General features: G+C 38.0%; 1 protein-coding gene across 1 annotated transcript in view; it reads left to right on the plus strand.

Annotated features, from left to right (window-relative positions):
• Positions 1 to 18,126, plus strand: part of LOC150083920 (uncharacterized) — a 259,821-nt gene that overhangs the window by 147,558 nt on the left and 94,137 nt on the right. Inside the window, 1 exon segment of the mRNA XM_090375830.1 lies at positions 14,753 to 15,051. Coding sequence (XP_090231956.1) covers positions 14,753 to 15,051 — 299 coding nt within the window.

Here is an 18,126-nt window from a genome sequence, read left to right on the forward strand (position 1 = left end):
GTTTTTTTTTTTTTTTTTTTGGCTGATGCTGCATAAGCTTGCTTTCTTGCATCAAATGCCTCTACTAATGCTAATGCTAAATTATCAGGTGATACAAAGGCCTGTGGTCGATATAAATTAGTCTGTAATCAAGTCACAAAGGAAGTTAGGCAAGCTAAGGCAGATTATGAGAAGTCTGGCAAAGAATGCAAAGAAAAACAGCAAAGGCTTCTATGTTTATATTAACAGTAGAAGGAAGGGGTTGAATCACATTGGGACACAATGTTTTTGGTTAACTGTTGATGACCCTGCTCAGGTTGCTGACATATTGAATAGGTGTTTTTGCAGATGCAAAACATTCACACATGAGGAATTCTTTATGGTAGGGGGATGCCAGAAGTTTATCCAACTCTAATGAGGAGCTAAATGACTATGATAATTGAAAGGAAAGCAGAGGAGAAGTTGTTAAGGATCGACTTAAAAAAGGCACCTGGGGTGGATGGAATCTATCTAATTATATTAAAGGAGGTAAGCAAACCCTTAGCCATAATTGTGAGAACATCCTTGGATTCAGGCGAGGTCGATATGGATTGGAGAAGTGCGAATATATTCCCAATTCATAAAGGGATCAAAAGGTGACATGAGTAATTTACAGAGCTGTTAGCTTAATGTCTGTTTCAGGGAAAATAATGGAAACACTGGTTAAAGAAGTAATGTAGGACCCAAAGAAGTAATGCAGACAAGCATGCAATTATACTGAAATCAGAGCATGGATTTGTCAAGGGGCAGTCTTATCTAACCAACCTGATAGGTTGCTATGATGCAGGGACCAAGTAACTGGAAGCAAAAAATAATTTTGGCATCATATACCTAGATTTCAAGAAGAATTTTGATATTACATGGAAGACTGCTGTATAAATTGAAGAGGTATGGCATTAAGGGTAAATTGCTACAATGGATGAAGGGATGGTTGAGTGGGGAGACGAGGGAGTGGTAATCAATGGACACTGCTCTTCATGGACAAATGCTATTAGTGGAGTTCCCACTAATAACACTAATTTGGTTTTGAGCCCATTGTTGTTTTGTATATTTATCAATGATATTGATGAAGGTATATCAGGTTTAATGTCCAAGTTTGCAGATGATACAAAGGTGGACAGGGTTGTTAATTACAGTAAAGACAGTATGCTACTCCAACTGGATCTAGATAAGTTGGGAAAATAGACTGAGAAGTGGCAACTGAAGTTTAACATTGAAAAATGCACAGTACTGCATATGGGTAGCAATAACTGAAGAGAAATGTACCAACTGTGTGGTACTACACTCAGGGAAGTGGAAAGTGACAAAGACCTGAGGGTAATTGTGCAGTCAAATATGAAGTTCGTTGAGTAGTGCAGATGGGCTGCCAGGGCAGGTCATGGAATTTTGTCAATGATACATAGGAATTTTGCTAGCAGCGACAGGGAGGTGATTATCCCATTATACAAGGCAATGGTCAGGCCACACCTAGAGTACTGTGTACAGGTCTGGAGGCCTCATTTTAGGAAGGATATAGAGTTGTTAGAATGAGTACAAAGAATGGCAACAAGATTGGTGAGGAGAACAAAGGGGTGCTTTTACCAAGAAAGGCTTAAGTTCTGCAAATTGCAGCGCCCGGAGAGTAGGCACCTGCGAGGTGATCTTATTGAGGTGTATAAGGCCTTGAATTGGTTGAGCAAGCTGAATGTTAATGGGATTCTTCCTCTTGCTCAGATTAAGAACTTGAGTGGGCACAGTTTCAAATTGAGGAAATGCAGTTGTAGAATAGATGTGTGGAAATTTGCCTTTAGCCAGCAGGTGATTGGCGGAACAGATTTCCATCTTTTGTTGTGGAAGTTGATAGTCTAAATAAATTTAAGGCTGAGCTGGATAGCCATTTGGAACAAATGGAGGGGTGAAATGGGAGTTTTTTTTTTTTTTTGGCTAATGCTGCATAAGTTTGTTTTCTTCCATCATATGCCTCTACTAATGCTAATAAAAGACTGCTGTACCAACTGGTGCAATTTGGTATTAAGGGCAAGTTACTGTTATGGATAAAGGGATTTTTTTTTTAATGAAAATCCCAATAATGCAGTATTAGAACCTATAGTATTATTATTAGCCATATGGTGCAAGGAAGTCTGAGGCTTATGGTTCACCAGCCAAAAGAAAATTCCTGAGTTACCCAGCGAGAGAGAGAGAGAGAGAGAGAGAGAGAGAGAGAGAGAGAGAGAGAGAGAGAGAGGAATCACCAAGAAAGAGAAGAATGATGATATCCAGCTCAGGACCCTGGGTGTGCCAACCCTATACTCACCAGATGTGAGACCCTAGGGTATATGTCATACTGTGAATAGGTTGAAGGTTAGAAAGTTCAAAGGAGATATTTCTTGACAGTAGACTTGAACTTCCATAGATTGTAATTTTCAGGAAATACATACTAAGGAAGTTGAATGAATAAATGAGGAAGAAGAAAAGTTGGTTCTGTGAGTTTGAAGTTGGACTGTAAAAGGATGGGATGTTGACTGATTTCGGCACTTGTTCAGACTGCTTTGAGGGGGGGGGAGAGAATTATAGAAGCTAATTCAGAAGAACGGTGCCCAGGGAAGTATCTATAGAAAAGGCATGCAGCAAAAATAGAATGTCTATGAGACAGAGTGGAGAGACTCTGTTAGAGATGAGTCATAAATTAACCCAGCTGCCCTCTTTTGAATGGAATCTAGAAGCCCAAAAGAGGTTTTGGGGTCACCGTCCCAGATGTGGGAACAATATTCTATGGTAGGGCAGATTTGCGATTTGTACAGAGTGAACAGCTGTTTGGAAGAAAAGTAACACTGAGAGCGGAAAAAAAAAAAAACTAGTTTTTTTTAAGATGCGGAGGAAGCAATATTTGTAATGTGCTTATGCCAAGAGAGATGGTTAAGTGGAAGAAGACAGAGTTGTAATCAATGGATACTGCTCTTAATGGCCAATGTTATTAGTGGAGTTCTCCAGGGTTCACTGCTGGGTCCATTGTTGTTTTCAATATTTATCAATGATACTGATGAAGGTATATCAGGCATAATGTCTAAGTTTGCAGATAATACAAAGGTTGGAAGGATGATTAATGACAGTCATCAGGGTGAGCTACTGGAACAAGATCTAGGAAAATTGGTTGTGGGGCTGAGAAATGGCAGTTTAAGTTTATTGATAAATGCAAGGTATTGCACATGGGTAGCAGTAACCCCAGAATAACTGTGGTAGTGGAAAATGGGTAATTGTGCAGTCAGACATAAATTCTCTGAACATGTTGCCAGTCCAGCTTGTAGTGATATACAGAAACTTTGCTAGCAGAGATAATTAGAGGTGATTATCCCTGTGTATAAGGCCATGGTTAGGCTGCATCTTGAGTATTGTGTACAGGTCTGGAGGTAGAGGTCACTTTAGGAATGATATAGATCTGCCGGAATGGGTGCAGAGAAGGGCAGCCAGGTTGGTGAAGGGAACAAAAGGGTGCTCTTACCTAGAAAGGCTCCAATTCTGCAAATTGCAATGTCTCCAGACCAGGTACCAGCAGGGAGATTTCATTGAGATGTTTAAAGCCTTGACTAGATTAAGTAAACTGACTGAATGTTACTGTCATTCTTCCACTTGCTGAGACTACATACACGAGGGGCCATAAATTCAACTTGAGGAAGGATGGTTGCAGGATAGCTATGTGGAAACTTCCACAACAACAACATCTGTTGTTGTGGAAGTGGACGGGTTGAATAAATTCAAGGGAGATCTAGACAAATTCTTGGAGGATACAGATGGGTGGACTTCCCCCCCCCTTTGGCTAATGCTATATAAGCTTGTTTTCTTGCATCATTAGCATTAGTAGAGGCATATGATGTAAGAAAGCAAGCTTATACAGCATCAGCCAAAACAAAAAACTCCTTCCCACTTCACCTATCCATTCATTCAAAATGTTTGTCTGGTTGTGCCTTGAATTTATTTAAGCTTTGAACTTCCACAACGATGGATGGAAGTTTGTTCCAGCAATCAACCACCCGCTGGCTAAATGCAAATTTCCATACATCTATTCTACAACTGTCTTTTCTCAATTTGAATTTATATTCCTTCCCTTCAGACAATTAATCTGGCCAAGAGGAAGAATCCCATTGGCATTGAGCTTGCTCAAACCACTCAAGGCCTTATACACCTTAATTAGATCACCTCGCAGGTGCCTAGTGTCCAATTTAGAAAGGCTATTTGCTACTACTACTACTATTCTAAATCATATATTCCTTGCATAATTCTTTGTTTTTCATTGTTATCATTTAGCACATATTTTATTTGTTATCTCAAAGGGCTATCTTTAATTTATGCATTTTATTGTAGTTATCATTTATCTTAAGCACTGAGTCCATGATTAAATGTTTGGATTCATGGAATAATCATATATATCTGTGTTACTATTGCTACATGGTTTTATGAGAACAATTTATTTCTGTGAAGGGATATTGATATGTTTTAAACTTATACTTTGAAGAAATGAGATCAGTTAGTAAAACAATTATTCAAAATACTCTTTAATATTCACTTGGCAGATTTTTTTCTTCTACTTTTTTAGGATTTAAAAGATTCAGAATCTTGTTCAGCAGTTAAGCTCTCTGTGGTGATTTTATTGTCAAAGTGAAATTGGTCAAATATTTTGAAATGTTTTTTTTTTCCACTGTGGGAAAAAAGTCTGTGTGAGCTGCATAGACGTTGAATCAGATGGAAGCCCATTTCCTTTAATTTTCTAATTATTGTGTAAGTTTTGTTGCCCTGGTTAAGCATGTCACTTTTTTGAGTTTTTCTTTTTTTTTTTCTTTTTCTTTTTTTTTTTTTTTTTCTTTTTCTTTTTTTTTTTTTCTTTTTCTTTTTTTTTTTTTTCTTTTTCTTTTTTTTTTTTTTCTTTTTCTTTTTTTTTTTTTTTCTTTTTCTTTTTTTTTTTTTTTTCTTTTTCTTTTTTTTTTTTTTTTTTTTCATCTCTAAATTTTTCCTTCATATAAGCCAGTAAAGAGAGTAATAATAATTTTCCTTTTTCCCAGGCATTCTCTCATCAATCCTGCTATATCAAACAAATAATGCGAGGAGCTTTCCAGAGGATCTGTGAATGTTTGTGCCACAGGGATCCTGAATGCTCATTGACTTTTTTTGGGGGGGGGGGATCATTGGATTATGGCCAAGTTTCATCTGTGGTTACAGTTTGATCCAGAAACTTTACTGCCTCTTTCAAAAATAGCTAGCTTGAATCCACACATCATGGTGGAAGAATTTGGAGAAGACAAATTAGAAATGATTTTATTTCCAAATTCTTCTTTCCATCCCATTGGAAGCTTATAAAATCAGACTGTTGCAAAAAAAAAAAAAAATAATAATAAAATAAAATAAATAATAATAAATAAAATTTAAAATTACATATATATATATTACACATAGGCTTGTTAATTTCAAGTACCCCATCTCAAACTCTCCTAGCCTTGTGTAATGGAGAAACTGAATAATCCATTATTTATTATCAATGAGATATTAATCTTGTTCATGAAGCCCACTGGGTAACAAGTTTCTCAATGGCATTGATGTGCAATAAAAAAGAGATTTCACCTCTTAGGTGAAATCTCCACCCTTCATAACCAGCTCTGATGCATTGGTTTGACAGATGGTCAGTCTGAGAATAAAATTTTTTGAATTTAGCTATTTTCCCTAAAAAAAGCCAAAAAAATTTGTAATGCCACATTGCTGGATTTGGAAAATTCAATAGTACTACATAAAATGAATTTTCTTGAATGTGTTGTTGTAAGGTATGATGGGAGGATCATTGTTGATTTAAATGAATTATTAATTTAAAAATAAGTGTTATGTTTACTTGATACTTTCCCCTAAAATTTTTATGTGATACCGTACTATATTTCTTCCATTTTGGATTCATGGAATAATCATATACATCTGTATTAGTATTGCTGCATGGTTTTATGAGAATAATTTATTTCTGTGAAGGGATATTGATATGTTTTAAACTTATACTTGGTGCATATTATGAAATTTCGATCAACCTCCTTTGAGTTCATTATAAATGGGTTTGATTATACCACTGTGCACGGTTTTCAATGTTTGTAAACTAATAGCTGGTTTTAACTCAGTTTTTTTATACTGATTTCAGAAATTTTAATCATTTATTCCTATCATGTATTGTTTTTTCATAGATCACTTAAGTTAATGTCACGAGTTGTATTATTGAATATACTAAGGAGTAAACAGATTGCTGGATTTGGAAAATTCAATAGTACTAGATAAAATGAATTTTCTTGAATGTGTTGTTGTAAGGTAAATGCTGGGAATTTATAAACTAAATCTTTACATGCCGGCAATGCTACCTTCAGTAATTTGTTTCTTGACCTAGAGCACTCCATGCAGCAATATTTATCAGTGTGAGCTCAATTTATTATTTAGGTTATTGTGTCAGACTTGTGCTGAAAAGTGAGTAAAATGTTTTTATGCAAGTATGTGTTCATTCTGAACTTATTTTGTTATATTTGTGGATGTTATATAGTTCTCAAGCAAAAACAAGGTATTACAGAATTTGTAAAAAAAAAAAAAAAAAAAAAAACAAACATGTATCATGCTTATTTTGGAGTGACATAGATAAACAGTGGGCTCCACATAAAGTTTGCCAAACTTGTGATGAAACATTGAGATTGTGGAAAATGGTAAAAAGAAGGCTATGCCACTTGCAACTCCCATGATTTGGCAGGAGCCACTGTGATGACTGTTACTTTTGCTAGTTAATGTAGAGGGATACCACACAATGTAGAAGGGCATTGCATTAGCATTAGTAGAGGCATTTGATGCAAGAAAGCAAGCTTATGCAGCATCAGCCAAAAAAAAAAAAAAAAAACCCACTTCCACTTCACCCCTCTGTTCGTTCAAAATACCTGTCCAGCTGAGCCTTAAACTTATTTAGGCTATCAACCTCCACGACAAGGGATGGAAGTCTGTTCCACCAACCAACCACCCGCTGGCTAAATGCGAATTTCCGCACGTCTATCCTACATCTGTCTTTCCTCAATTTGAATTTATGCCCTCTCAGGTGATTATTCTGAGCTAGAGGAAGAATCCCATCAGCACTGAGCATGCCAAAACCATTCAAGGCTTTATACACCTCTATCAGATCACCTCGCTGGTGCCTAGTCTCCAGACACTGTAATTTGCAAAACTTAGCCTTTCTTCGTAAGAGCACCCCTTTGTTCCATTCACTAATCTTGTTGCCCTTCTCTGTACTCGTTCCAGCAGCTCTACATCCTTCTTGAAATGAGGCCTCCAGACCTGTATACAGTACTCTAGGTGTGGCCTGACCATTGCCTTATACAAGGGAATAATCACCTCCTTATCCCTGCTGGAAAAATTCCTGTATATCATTGACAATACTCCATGAGCTACTCTTGCAGCCCGTCTGCACTGCTCAGAGAACTTCATATCTGCCTGCACAACCGCCCCCAAGTCCCTTTCATTCTCTACCACTGTCAGTGTAGCACCACAGAGTTGATACGTTGCTCTGGGGTTGCTGTTTCCCATGTGTAGTACTTTACATTTGTCAATGTTAAACTTCATTTGCCACCTCTCAGCCCATCTGCTCAACCTTTCCAGATCCTGTTGCAGCAGCATAGTGTCAGTAGAGTCCTTGACAACCCTGCCAACCTTTGTATCGTCTGCAAACTTGGACATTAAGCTTGATATACCATCATCAATATCATTTATAAATACAGAAAACAGAAAATATCGTCTGCAAACTTGGACATTAAGCTTGATATACCATCATCAATATCATTTATAAATACAGAAAACAATAATGGACCTAACACTGAGCCCTGAGGGACTCCACTAATAACATTAGTCCACGATGAGCAGTGTCCATTGATTACCACTCTCTGTCTTCTCCCCCTCAACCACCCCTTTATCCACAGCAGCAATTTGCCTCCAATGTCACACTGCTCCAATTTGTGTAGCAGTCTTCCATGTGCAACAGTATCAAAAGCCTTTCTAAGATCCAAGTATATAATATCAAAGCTATTCCCTGCATCCAGTTCTTTTGCGACTGCATCATAGTATCCAATCAAATTGGTCAGGCAAGACTTCCCCTTAACAAAACCATGCTGTGTCCGAGCTATAACTGAAGTCTAGTCTAAATGATCCTGCAGTGCTTCTTTAACCAGTGCCTCCATTAATTTTCCTGGAACAGAAGTTAAGCTCACAGGTCTATAATTACTTGTGTCAGCCTTTGATTCTCCTTTGTGAATTGGGGTCACATTTGCACATTTCCAGTCTATGGGTACCACCCCCGAGTCCAAGGAAGCTCTCATAATTATGGCTAAGGGTTTGCTTACTTCCTTTGCTGCCTCCTTTAATATAACTGGATAGATCCCATCCACCCCGGGTGCCTTTCTTGTGTTTATCTTCAACAATTTCTCCTCCACTTTACTCCCAGTTATTTCAAGATTCTGTAGCTTACTGCTAGAGTTGAATACACCTCTGGCATTCCCCTTGCTGAATAACTCCTCATGTGTGAATGTCGATGCAAAATATTCATTTAGTTTGTTAGCTACCTGAGCAGGATCATCAACAGTTGACCCATTAATATCAAGTGGACCAATCTGATTCATCCCCTTCCTTCTGGAGTTTACATAAGTAAAGAACTGTTTGCTGTTTTTCTTTGCATCCCTTGCCAAGGATTTCTCGTAATCTGCCTTCGCCTGCCTAACCTCCTTTGTAACTTGGTTACAGATCAACTTGTATCTATCATAGGCTTCTGTGTCATGTGTTAATTTGTAAGTATCCCATGCATTTTTCTTCTCTGCCATATGCTTTATTAGTTCATCTGACATCCATTTTGGCCTAAACCTTGAACAATATTTCTTAGTTGGTATGTAAAGCCTAGTAGCTTCCAAGATAAGTTCTTTGAATGCTTCCCATTTTGAATTTGCTGTTGGTAACATCATCAGTTGGTCCCACTGTATAGAATTTAAATACTGTCTCAGTCCATCGTAGTCGCCTTTACGGAAGCAATAACCCTTCCCTTTACCCTCTAATGGTAGTTACCTCTTTGAGTAAATCCCACTTCAGCACACTGTGATCACTGCCACCTAGTGGTTCATTTATCTGCAGATTCTTAATGCATGAAGAATCACTGCTGATAATCAAATCAAGAGTATTACTCCCTCTAGTTGCCTCCCGAACATGCTGATGTAGAAAACAATCATCCAATAAATCCACAAAAGCCCTGCTAGTGTGTGAGTGACCAGCCCCCAAATTCCAGTCAATATCTGGGAAATTAAAATCTCCCATTATAAGACTCTCTGATTTACTGGCCCTATTTCCCTGTACAGTTTCTTATTATACTCATCAGAGTCATTAGGCCTATAGCACACTCCTACTCTCAATTTTGATCTCCCAATGCTTATGTCACACCAAACTGACTCAACACTGCACTGTCCAGCGATGTCGACTGGCTTCACTTCCTTGGTTTTTATGTGTTTCTTAACTAATAGCATAACCCCTCCCCCCCTTCCTATCCTGTCTATCCTTTCTGTAGACGTTGTACTCCCCAAATTCCAGTTCTGCATCCCTTATATCTGTGTGACACCACATCTCTGATATCCCAACAATATCTGCCTTTGATGTTTTGAGCAATACCTCAAATTCATCAAATTTGTTTACTAAACTCCTAGCATTGGTGTACACGCAAGTATACCTGCACCTGTTTCTATTCTTAGCTACCCTAACACAACCCATGTGTTTACTTGTACCGCAATGGCTCCCAGCAGTCTCTGAAATATCAAGCATCTTGTTTTTCAGGCTTCTGCTCATTCTAATAGAAGCAGTGCAAGAATCTCTTTCACCTCTGCCAGTGGCTACTGTCAATCTATTGGTCTTTGTCTCCCCCCAAGCTAGCAGTTTTCCGACCCACCTAACACTGCCTCGATAGCATCAGCAAATATTTTTGCACCCTTTCTATTTAAGTGTATCCCATCCCTGTAGAAGCAATCTCTCCTGTTAACAAGTACAGTCCAGGATGAAAAAAATTCTACCCCTTGAGCCTTGCACAATCTTTCCAGGGCCGAATTGATCGACAAGGCTCTCATCATATACTCCCTCCTATCGTGTCAGGGCAGAATTGCAGACACTTTCAAATTCAACCCTAATTCTCGGCTTTTGTTCAACAGTGACCTGTACTTGTTAAGTAATTCTGCCAGTCTCCTACTCTTAATATCATTAGTGCCAACGTGTACAACTATATCACCTTTTTTGTCCTTATAAGATGATATTCGCTCTACAACGTCATCAACCTTTGCCCCTGGCCGACATACCCTGGTCCTGTTCCACCTATCCTTTTTACAAAGCATGTTCCCCGTTTCCCTGACAATAGAGTCACCAACAACTAATAGTTCCTTCGGGACCAGCGCATTCTGCCTTGGGGGTTGCCTCTGTGTCACGTGATGCCCAAGTGCAAGCTCTGGCGTTGATGTGGGCAGCTGAGAGCTTGATGGGCCCTCAATTTAGTTTCTTCGAGGGCATCCACCCTGTCTTTCAAGCTCTCATATAGGCCCACAAGAACGCTGAGTTGTTGCCTGATATCGATACACTCCTTGCATTGTGCACACACAAAGACATCCCCATGGTAGTATCATGTCCCGTATCCGATTGCTCTGCAAACATCAAGCAAACAGTGCATTTTATAAGGCTGTGAGTCAGAGGACAACTGCCCCCCTCAGTTCTGCTCTGAGCCACAGCACTTTCATTAGCTTGAGCCTTTTGCTTTGCTGCTCTGGTCTGAGTCATGATTCTATTAATTTATTAATTAATTATGTTATTAATTATGTTAAATATAATTAATTATGTTATGTTTGTAATCTAAGTCGTTATATGTATTTATTTAAAAGTACAATTTAACTGCTAACGAAGTTCAACTAACGCTATCTAGTACGGTATATAACTATCGTATCACAAAGGCTGGAACTTACGAACTTTATATCTACAGACACTTAAGTATTAATTAACTTTCAAATCTCGCTGTCTCAATTCAGAATAAACTAACGATCCTTACTAGGTCTATAAGCTACTTACAGAAATAATTCGATGTAAAAAATATTCAATCAAGCGGCTAAATATGGCTAAAGAACTTCTCGTTCAGCGGATACACATTAGATTGTGTATCCTAATATTCCATTTGCCACTAGACCAGTCCCACATGGAGATAATCTTCCTATTCCATGCCTTCCACTTATATTAGAGATTGTAGCAGCAGAGAATGCTGAAAGTGAAGCTTCTGAATATGAAACCAAAGTCTACATGCCTGGAGACATTGAATCCAGCCCTCAACTGTTTTCACAGCACGAACTCAATGATCTGGTAAGAGATTTAAATTTACCAAAGGAACCTGCAGAACCTCTTGTTTCTAGACTTAAGTCAGAAAAATCTTCTAGCACATGGGTACAGACAGAGAAAGAACGAGAACTAGTTCCTTACTTTTCTGAGGATTCTATGGTTGTTTGCAGTAATATAAATGACTTAATGAACAATTTAGGAATTAGTTATCGTCCTATACAATGGAGACTTTTTGTTGACTCATCAAAGAGGAGTCTCAAAGGTGTGTTGCTCCATAATGGAAATAAATATGGGTCAATTCTAGTAGCTCATGCTGCGAATTTGAAAGAAACATATGACAACTTGAAGAAGTTGTTGAAAAATATTAAGTATGAAGAACATGGTTGGTCTGTGCTGACTTTAAAGTGATAGGCATGTTACTTGGACAGCAACCTTTTTACACAAAAATGCCTTGCTTTTTTATGTGAGTGGGACAGTCGGGTAAGGAGCACTGGGATGTCAAGTTCTGGCTAAAGAGGAGCAGTTTGTTGCCTGGATCAGAGAACATAGTTCATAAACCACTGGTAGACTCCAAAACTGTCCTCCTACCACCCTTGCATGTCAAACTAGGTTTGATGAAACAGTTTGTGAAAGCTTTACCTCAGAAAGGTCCATGCTTCAACTATCTTTGAACTAAATTACCATTGATCACCCAAGAGAAGCTAAAACAAAGTATTTTTGTTGAACCTCAAATTTACAAACCGATGTGGGACCGAGATTTTTAGGGAACTATGGATAAAAGAGAAGAACAGGCATTGATTAGCTTCAGGTCTGTTGTAACAAGAATCCAGACTACAAGAATATAGTTGAAAATTTGTTGGCAAACTTCAAGAAGCTGAGCTGCACCATGAGTGTCAAGGTATATTTTTTACACTCCGACGTTGACTACTTCCCTGAAAATCTAGGAAGTGTTGTGAAGAACAGGGGGAGAGGTCTGCCCCGAGCGGCACTTGAGGAGAGAAATGTTTTTTTCACTGGACAGAGTGATCCAAGAAATCACCACAAGATTTCAACAGCTTCATGTTCTTGCTGAAAAATATGCCTTACTTACCCCATCGAATCTTTTGAATAATAAATACGAATGTCACCTAAAGCATGATCACGATGACATTAATAAGGAAGAGTTCCTTGTTGCGAGAAAAAAAGCTTCAGAGTTTTATTTCTGTTCCTGCTACGCAAGACAAAACAGAGACATGGATGGATGGTCCCCTTGAACTTTTGCAGTTTATTCTAAACTACAGTCTCGAGTTGTTGTTATTTGGTTTTTAGAAGCATTAGCAACATAGGCCATATTGCTCCGGGGGATATGCGGTGGTCATTCCCTGACTTTTCCGCATCCTCCGTATTTGGTGGTCACGGGCTCAAACCCCGGTCTAATCAAGAAGTGTGTGCTATGCACTGCTGCTTCTGCCCACCTGGCTACGAAGGCGCCAGGTGGGCAGGAGCAGCAGACACAGTCTTGAGAACTCAGTTCCAAATATTGTAATACTACTGTAAATTTTCCTCATAATTCTTGTAAGTGTTGATAGTTGTGAGAGGAGTTTTTCTAAATTAAAATTGATTAAGAATTACCTAAGATCTACAATAAGTACATTGCATTTAAGAAATCTTGCCATACTGTCTATAGAACAGCAACTGAGTGATGAAATAGACTTCGATGATTTTGCTAAAAAGAGCAAGAAAAATAACATTTTTGAATGTTGGAATTAAAGTTTTACTTCAAAAATAAACAGTGTTTTACTTTATTTCCCTGTACTTTGTTTTGACTTTTTTGTAGTATTTTTGGTGTGTATTGAGAGGGGCGGCAAACTCAGGGACCGCCCCAGGTGGTAGAAGCTACAGTACAGGGTTGTTAACACTAACTCAAACTTAAATAAAAGAATTGCTTATTGGTGTATGTAGTTTGTGTATTGTGAATTAAATTATCAAAATTTCCCAAAATATTTATATATCCAAACATTAGTACACTTCAGTAAACTGTTTGGCTGTGTTTTGAAATGCACCTTGGGATTCCATCATCCTGATCACTACTGATGCAAATAGGTATACGAATTTTTTTTTGTGTATTTAAATCAGTTCACAAATGTGGTTTATAAGTGTTTATTTAATTTCGAATTAGTATATTTGTTTACTTTTTTTTTTTTTTTAACTCAAGGAAAAGTTTTTAATTTATAATGAAATCGTATTATGAAAATTTTACAAAGGTTATATTTAGTTATTTTATTTTATTTTATTAATAGCAAGATACACAACAGGTAACCATTAACAGTGTATCTGAGATCAGATCAATAAACATAATAACAATAATATGAAATCCAACAGGACGATAAACATTGATATAGATTCAAACAATAAAAGCATATGTACAAAAGAGGATTGTATTAAGTTACCGGTAAAACAAGTAATAATTAATCCGTTAGAGAATAGAAAAATAATATAACAAATAATAAGCTACAATAATTAGATGTGAGCTAGTCACTTTGCAGTTTAAGAGAAGAGGCAAACTTGTGGATGGAGTTCATCAGTGATTGGGAGTTGTCAAAGAAGTCAATGAGAGAGTCATTTGCTGATTTGCTGATTCTGTTCAGTGGACTGAACTTCATAAAGTCCGTGTTGGCAGAGTCAAGGCGAAACGGTGTAAGGTTCCTGACTTGTCTACAGGGAGCATTGAAGTTTATTTTACTCAGGATATCAGATGCTTCATAAATTCCAGTGCTTACTTTGGCTAGAAGGGCGATGTCAGCAGTAACTCTTCTAGTGCACAGAGGCCTCAGATGAAAGTAATCACACAGCGATTCATAATACACTGAGTGATAGAATAGAGGATTGCGGTACGTAAGGTAACGTTAAATAAATAAAAAATAGTTGCTGGAGAATGAATAGTTGTCTGAATACAATTCCTCTTGTTTAGAAGAATTGTCTAGATTCCTCTTGTGTAGGAGTCAGACATGGTTTTGTGGAGGATATGGTTTATAATCATAAGGTGCTTGCCTACAAAGCATTAGCTCATACTTGCAAAATTAAGTAGTGTTTTGCAGACACAGAACTTATTTTTATAAACCTGAATGAAATATAACTATTATAACTATTTTCCGATATTTTTTATTTCTCATCTTGTTTCATTTTCTGTCACTTAGACTATTCTCTGCTATTAGTCTTAGATTGGCAAAATGATAAAGTGAAGCAGAGCTTAGGTAGTATCAGCCATAGAGAATATAAAATAATATTGCCCATTGTGTTTTATTTTATTATCTTATTTTTGTGATATTTTAATGATTATTCACATGAATGTGAATTGAATAAGTTATTAATGTGTGTGATGTCATTGCAGGTGAACAAGTACGTGTGTTGTCATATAATAGGACAGGAGAATGGTGTGAAGCTCAATCATGGACTGGTCAGGTTGGGTGGGTACCCAGTAATTATATTACACCAGTGAATAGTCTTGAGAAGCACTCTTGGTATCATGGCCCCATATCAAGGAATGCAGCTGAATACCTTCTTAGTAGTGGAATCAATGGTAGCTTTCTAGTTAGAGAAAGTGAAAGTAGCCCAGGACAGCGATCCATTTCACTTCGCTATGAAGGAAGGGTGTATCATTACCGCATTAGTGAAGATTCCGAGGGAAAGGTATCTATATACGTTTTATCCCCCTTCAGAGAGCGTGCAATCTTGACAAAGCCAATAAAAATTAGATTAAAATTAATTTTAAATTATATCTGTTATCCAAGTATAAAGTGTGTGTGTGTGTGTGTGTGTGTGTGTGTGTGTGTGTGTGTGTGTGTGTGTGTGTGTGTGTGTGTGTGTGTGTGCGTGCGCGCGCGTGCGTGCGCGCGCGCCTATTGGCATGATTATAGACTGCCTTTTGAAGGTTTTAGTGTATTAAAAAATGTACACAAGAACTATTTATTTTAGTGAGTCTTGAAAAAAAAAAAAAATCTAAAAGTATTTAATAAGGACACACTTATACCACCTCCTTCCATTTCCTGTTAGTATGCTTATAATTAAAAAAACTATATAATTTTTTTTACTAGATAGTGGTGCCTCCGTAGCCAGGTGGGTAGGAGCAGCAGTGCGTAGCACACGCTTCTTGATTAGACCAGGGTTCGAGCCCGTGACCACCAAATATGGAGGATGCGGAAAGGTCAGGGAATGACCACTGCATATCCCCGGAGCAATATGGCCTTAGTTGCTAATGCTCCTAAAAACCAAATAACAAATAAACAACTAGCTAGAGTATTCCAAATAATAAAATATGATTAGCTGTGGTTCCAGATTTTCATAAGTCCTTGAGGCTGTTGCAGATATTCTCTCAGGTATGCCAAGCTGTGCTTGCAGCTTGGGGGGGTCTAGAACACTAATGGAACTGATATTCGGGTGACACTCAGTCAAGTGAGCTTAATTAAGCATCTAAGAGTGAAGTGGGAAATTACCAAACTGCCAGTCTAACTTCATTTGTAGAGAAAATCATGGAGGCAATGATCAAAGGTATGAATTCAGAATCATTTAGATAGAAATGGATTTCTGAAGGATACACAGCATGGTTTTGTAAAGGGAAAATCATGTTTAACCAATCTGGTTAGTTATTTTGACAGAGTCACTCATGAGCTGGATTTAGGGAATAATTTTGATATTGTTTATTTAGATTTCAGCAGATGTTTGACTCAGACCCACATGAGTGGAATAGGCTGGAAAGGTTGGAATCACAGGGAAAATCCTCAGATGGATAGCAGGATGGCTTTCAGGGCAGGAGGTAGAGGGTTGTGATGAATGGTTATTCCTCAGATTGGGTTAATGTAAGAAGTGCAGTTCCCCAAGGATCAGTTTTGGGACCACTATTGTTTTTGATTTTCATTAATGATATCAATAAAGGGATAGAGGACATGATGTCTAAATTTGCAGATGATGTAAAGGTTGATAGCATAGTTAATGATCACTTACAAGCAGAGAGCATCTTCAGAGTGACCTAGATAGGCTTCGGGGATGGTCAGAAAAGTGGCAGCTAAGCTTCAATCCAGCGCAAAGTGCAAGGGCTTACACCTGGGAAACATTAACTCCAAAATAACTTGTACACTTGGTGGCCTTGAACTAAAGTCAGTAGTGGAAGAAAGGAATTTGGGAGTTACAATACTGTCAGACATGAAGTTCACCGAGCATTGTAGACAGGTTGCAAGGAAGGCCAATGGTGTCCTATCGATGATTTATCGAACATTTGCTAGTAGAGATAAGGATGTCATAATCCCATTATATTGTTAGATCACAATTGGAATATTGTGTTCAAGTATGGAGACTGTACCTAAAGGAAGACATTGAGCTTCTTGAAAAGGTCCAAAGATGGGTAACTCGCCTGGTGAGATCAGCAAAAGGGCATCCATACAAGGAAAACATTCGAATGTGGATGCCCTTTTGCCGATCTCTTAATTAAGTCTTAGAGGAGACTTAATTGAGGTGGTTAAGGCCTGAGAAGCATTTTTTTTTTTTTTTTTTTTTTTTTTTTTTATGGAAACCCCAAACACGAAAGGTATCAAAACCTATAGTACTTAGTACCATGCATAGGTTGAAAGAGAAGTATGGAGGGAATGCCGGAAACTTTGCTCTAGAGACTAAACATGGGTTTCACCACTTCGAGTCTCCAATAAGCAAAGTGGTGGTATCGCACCAGTCGATGAGAGTCATCTACCACCTAGAAGTAAGTAAAATGAATAAGGGTGAAACTTTTCATGGTTATAAATAATTCTAGAACTAGGGACCATAAATTCAAGTTATGGAGGGAGATATTTAGGCTGGATTGCAAGAAGTTTTATTTTAGCCAGCGAGTTATAAATTATTGGAATAAGTTATCTACATAGGTGATAGAGGCTGACAGTTTGGGGAAATTCAAAAGTCTGCTGGATAGTTACCTACTGGAGGAGGGAAACACATAGGTTGTTCATTTCCTTTTCGTTTATTATTTATTAATTTTTTTATTAATATTATTTTATTATTATTATTATTATTTTTTTTTTTTGCTGATGCAGCATAAGTCATAGGCTTCCTTGCCATATGGCCATTACTAATAGTAAAACTAATTTCGGCAAAGTCCAGTTGGTCAGTGAATTCTCTGTTTGCACCTTCATGATAGTGGGACTCTTAGTAACCCTGGGTATAACCCCCATGTGCAAGTGCTGAAATATGACACCTAACACACTGTAGGTGACCACCCAGGTGCAAACCAATATAAGCAGGGATCAAGGTGCAAACCAATGTAAACAGGGTTCAAGGTGATCAGAGATCACTGTACACCACACAGAGATATGGCACCCCTCTGTTACCAGACAGTAATAGATGGTAGATGTCTCTCATAAACCTGTGCAATACCACCACTTTGCTTATTGGAGGCTTGAAGCGGTGGAACCCATGCTTAGTCTCCAGAACAAAGTTCAATGGGGTCAAACCCTCCCCCATCTCTTCCATCATGCAGTATGATTGATGTCTTTTGAGGTTATGATGGACATCACGACAAGATCTAATCTTCCTTACATTTCGAAGGTACAGTTCTAAAATGGTGTTTGCAGGCTGGCTGCAAGATAGTTCGCCAGACTCAACCTATTGGTAAACCTCTAGGAGGCTTCTGGATCAGATAGTGTATAATCTTGTTGCCTCTACTCTGCCAGATAATGACTGGAGGGAGTCTGAGTGGTGTGTATGTGAGGGGCATTGTGAAGG

This window comes from Mastigoproctus giganteus, chromosome 6 (genome assembly GCF_048544385.1).
Source record: "Mastigoproctus giganteus isolate SK-2022 chromosome 6, ASM4854438v1, whole genome shotgun sequence".
NCBI lineage: Eukaryota > Metazoa > Arthropoda > Arachnida > Uropygi > Thelyphonidae > Mastigoproctus > Mastigoproctus giganteus.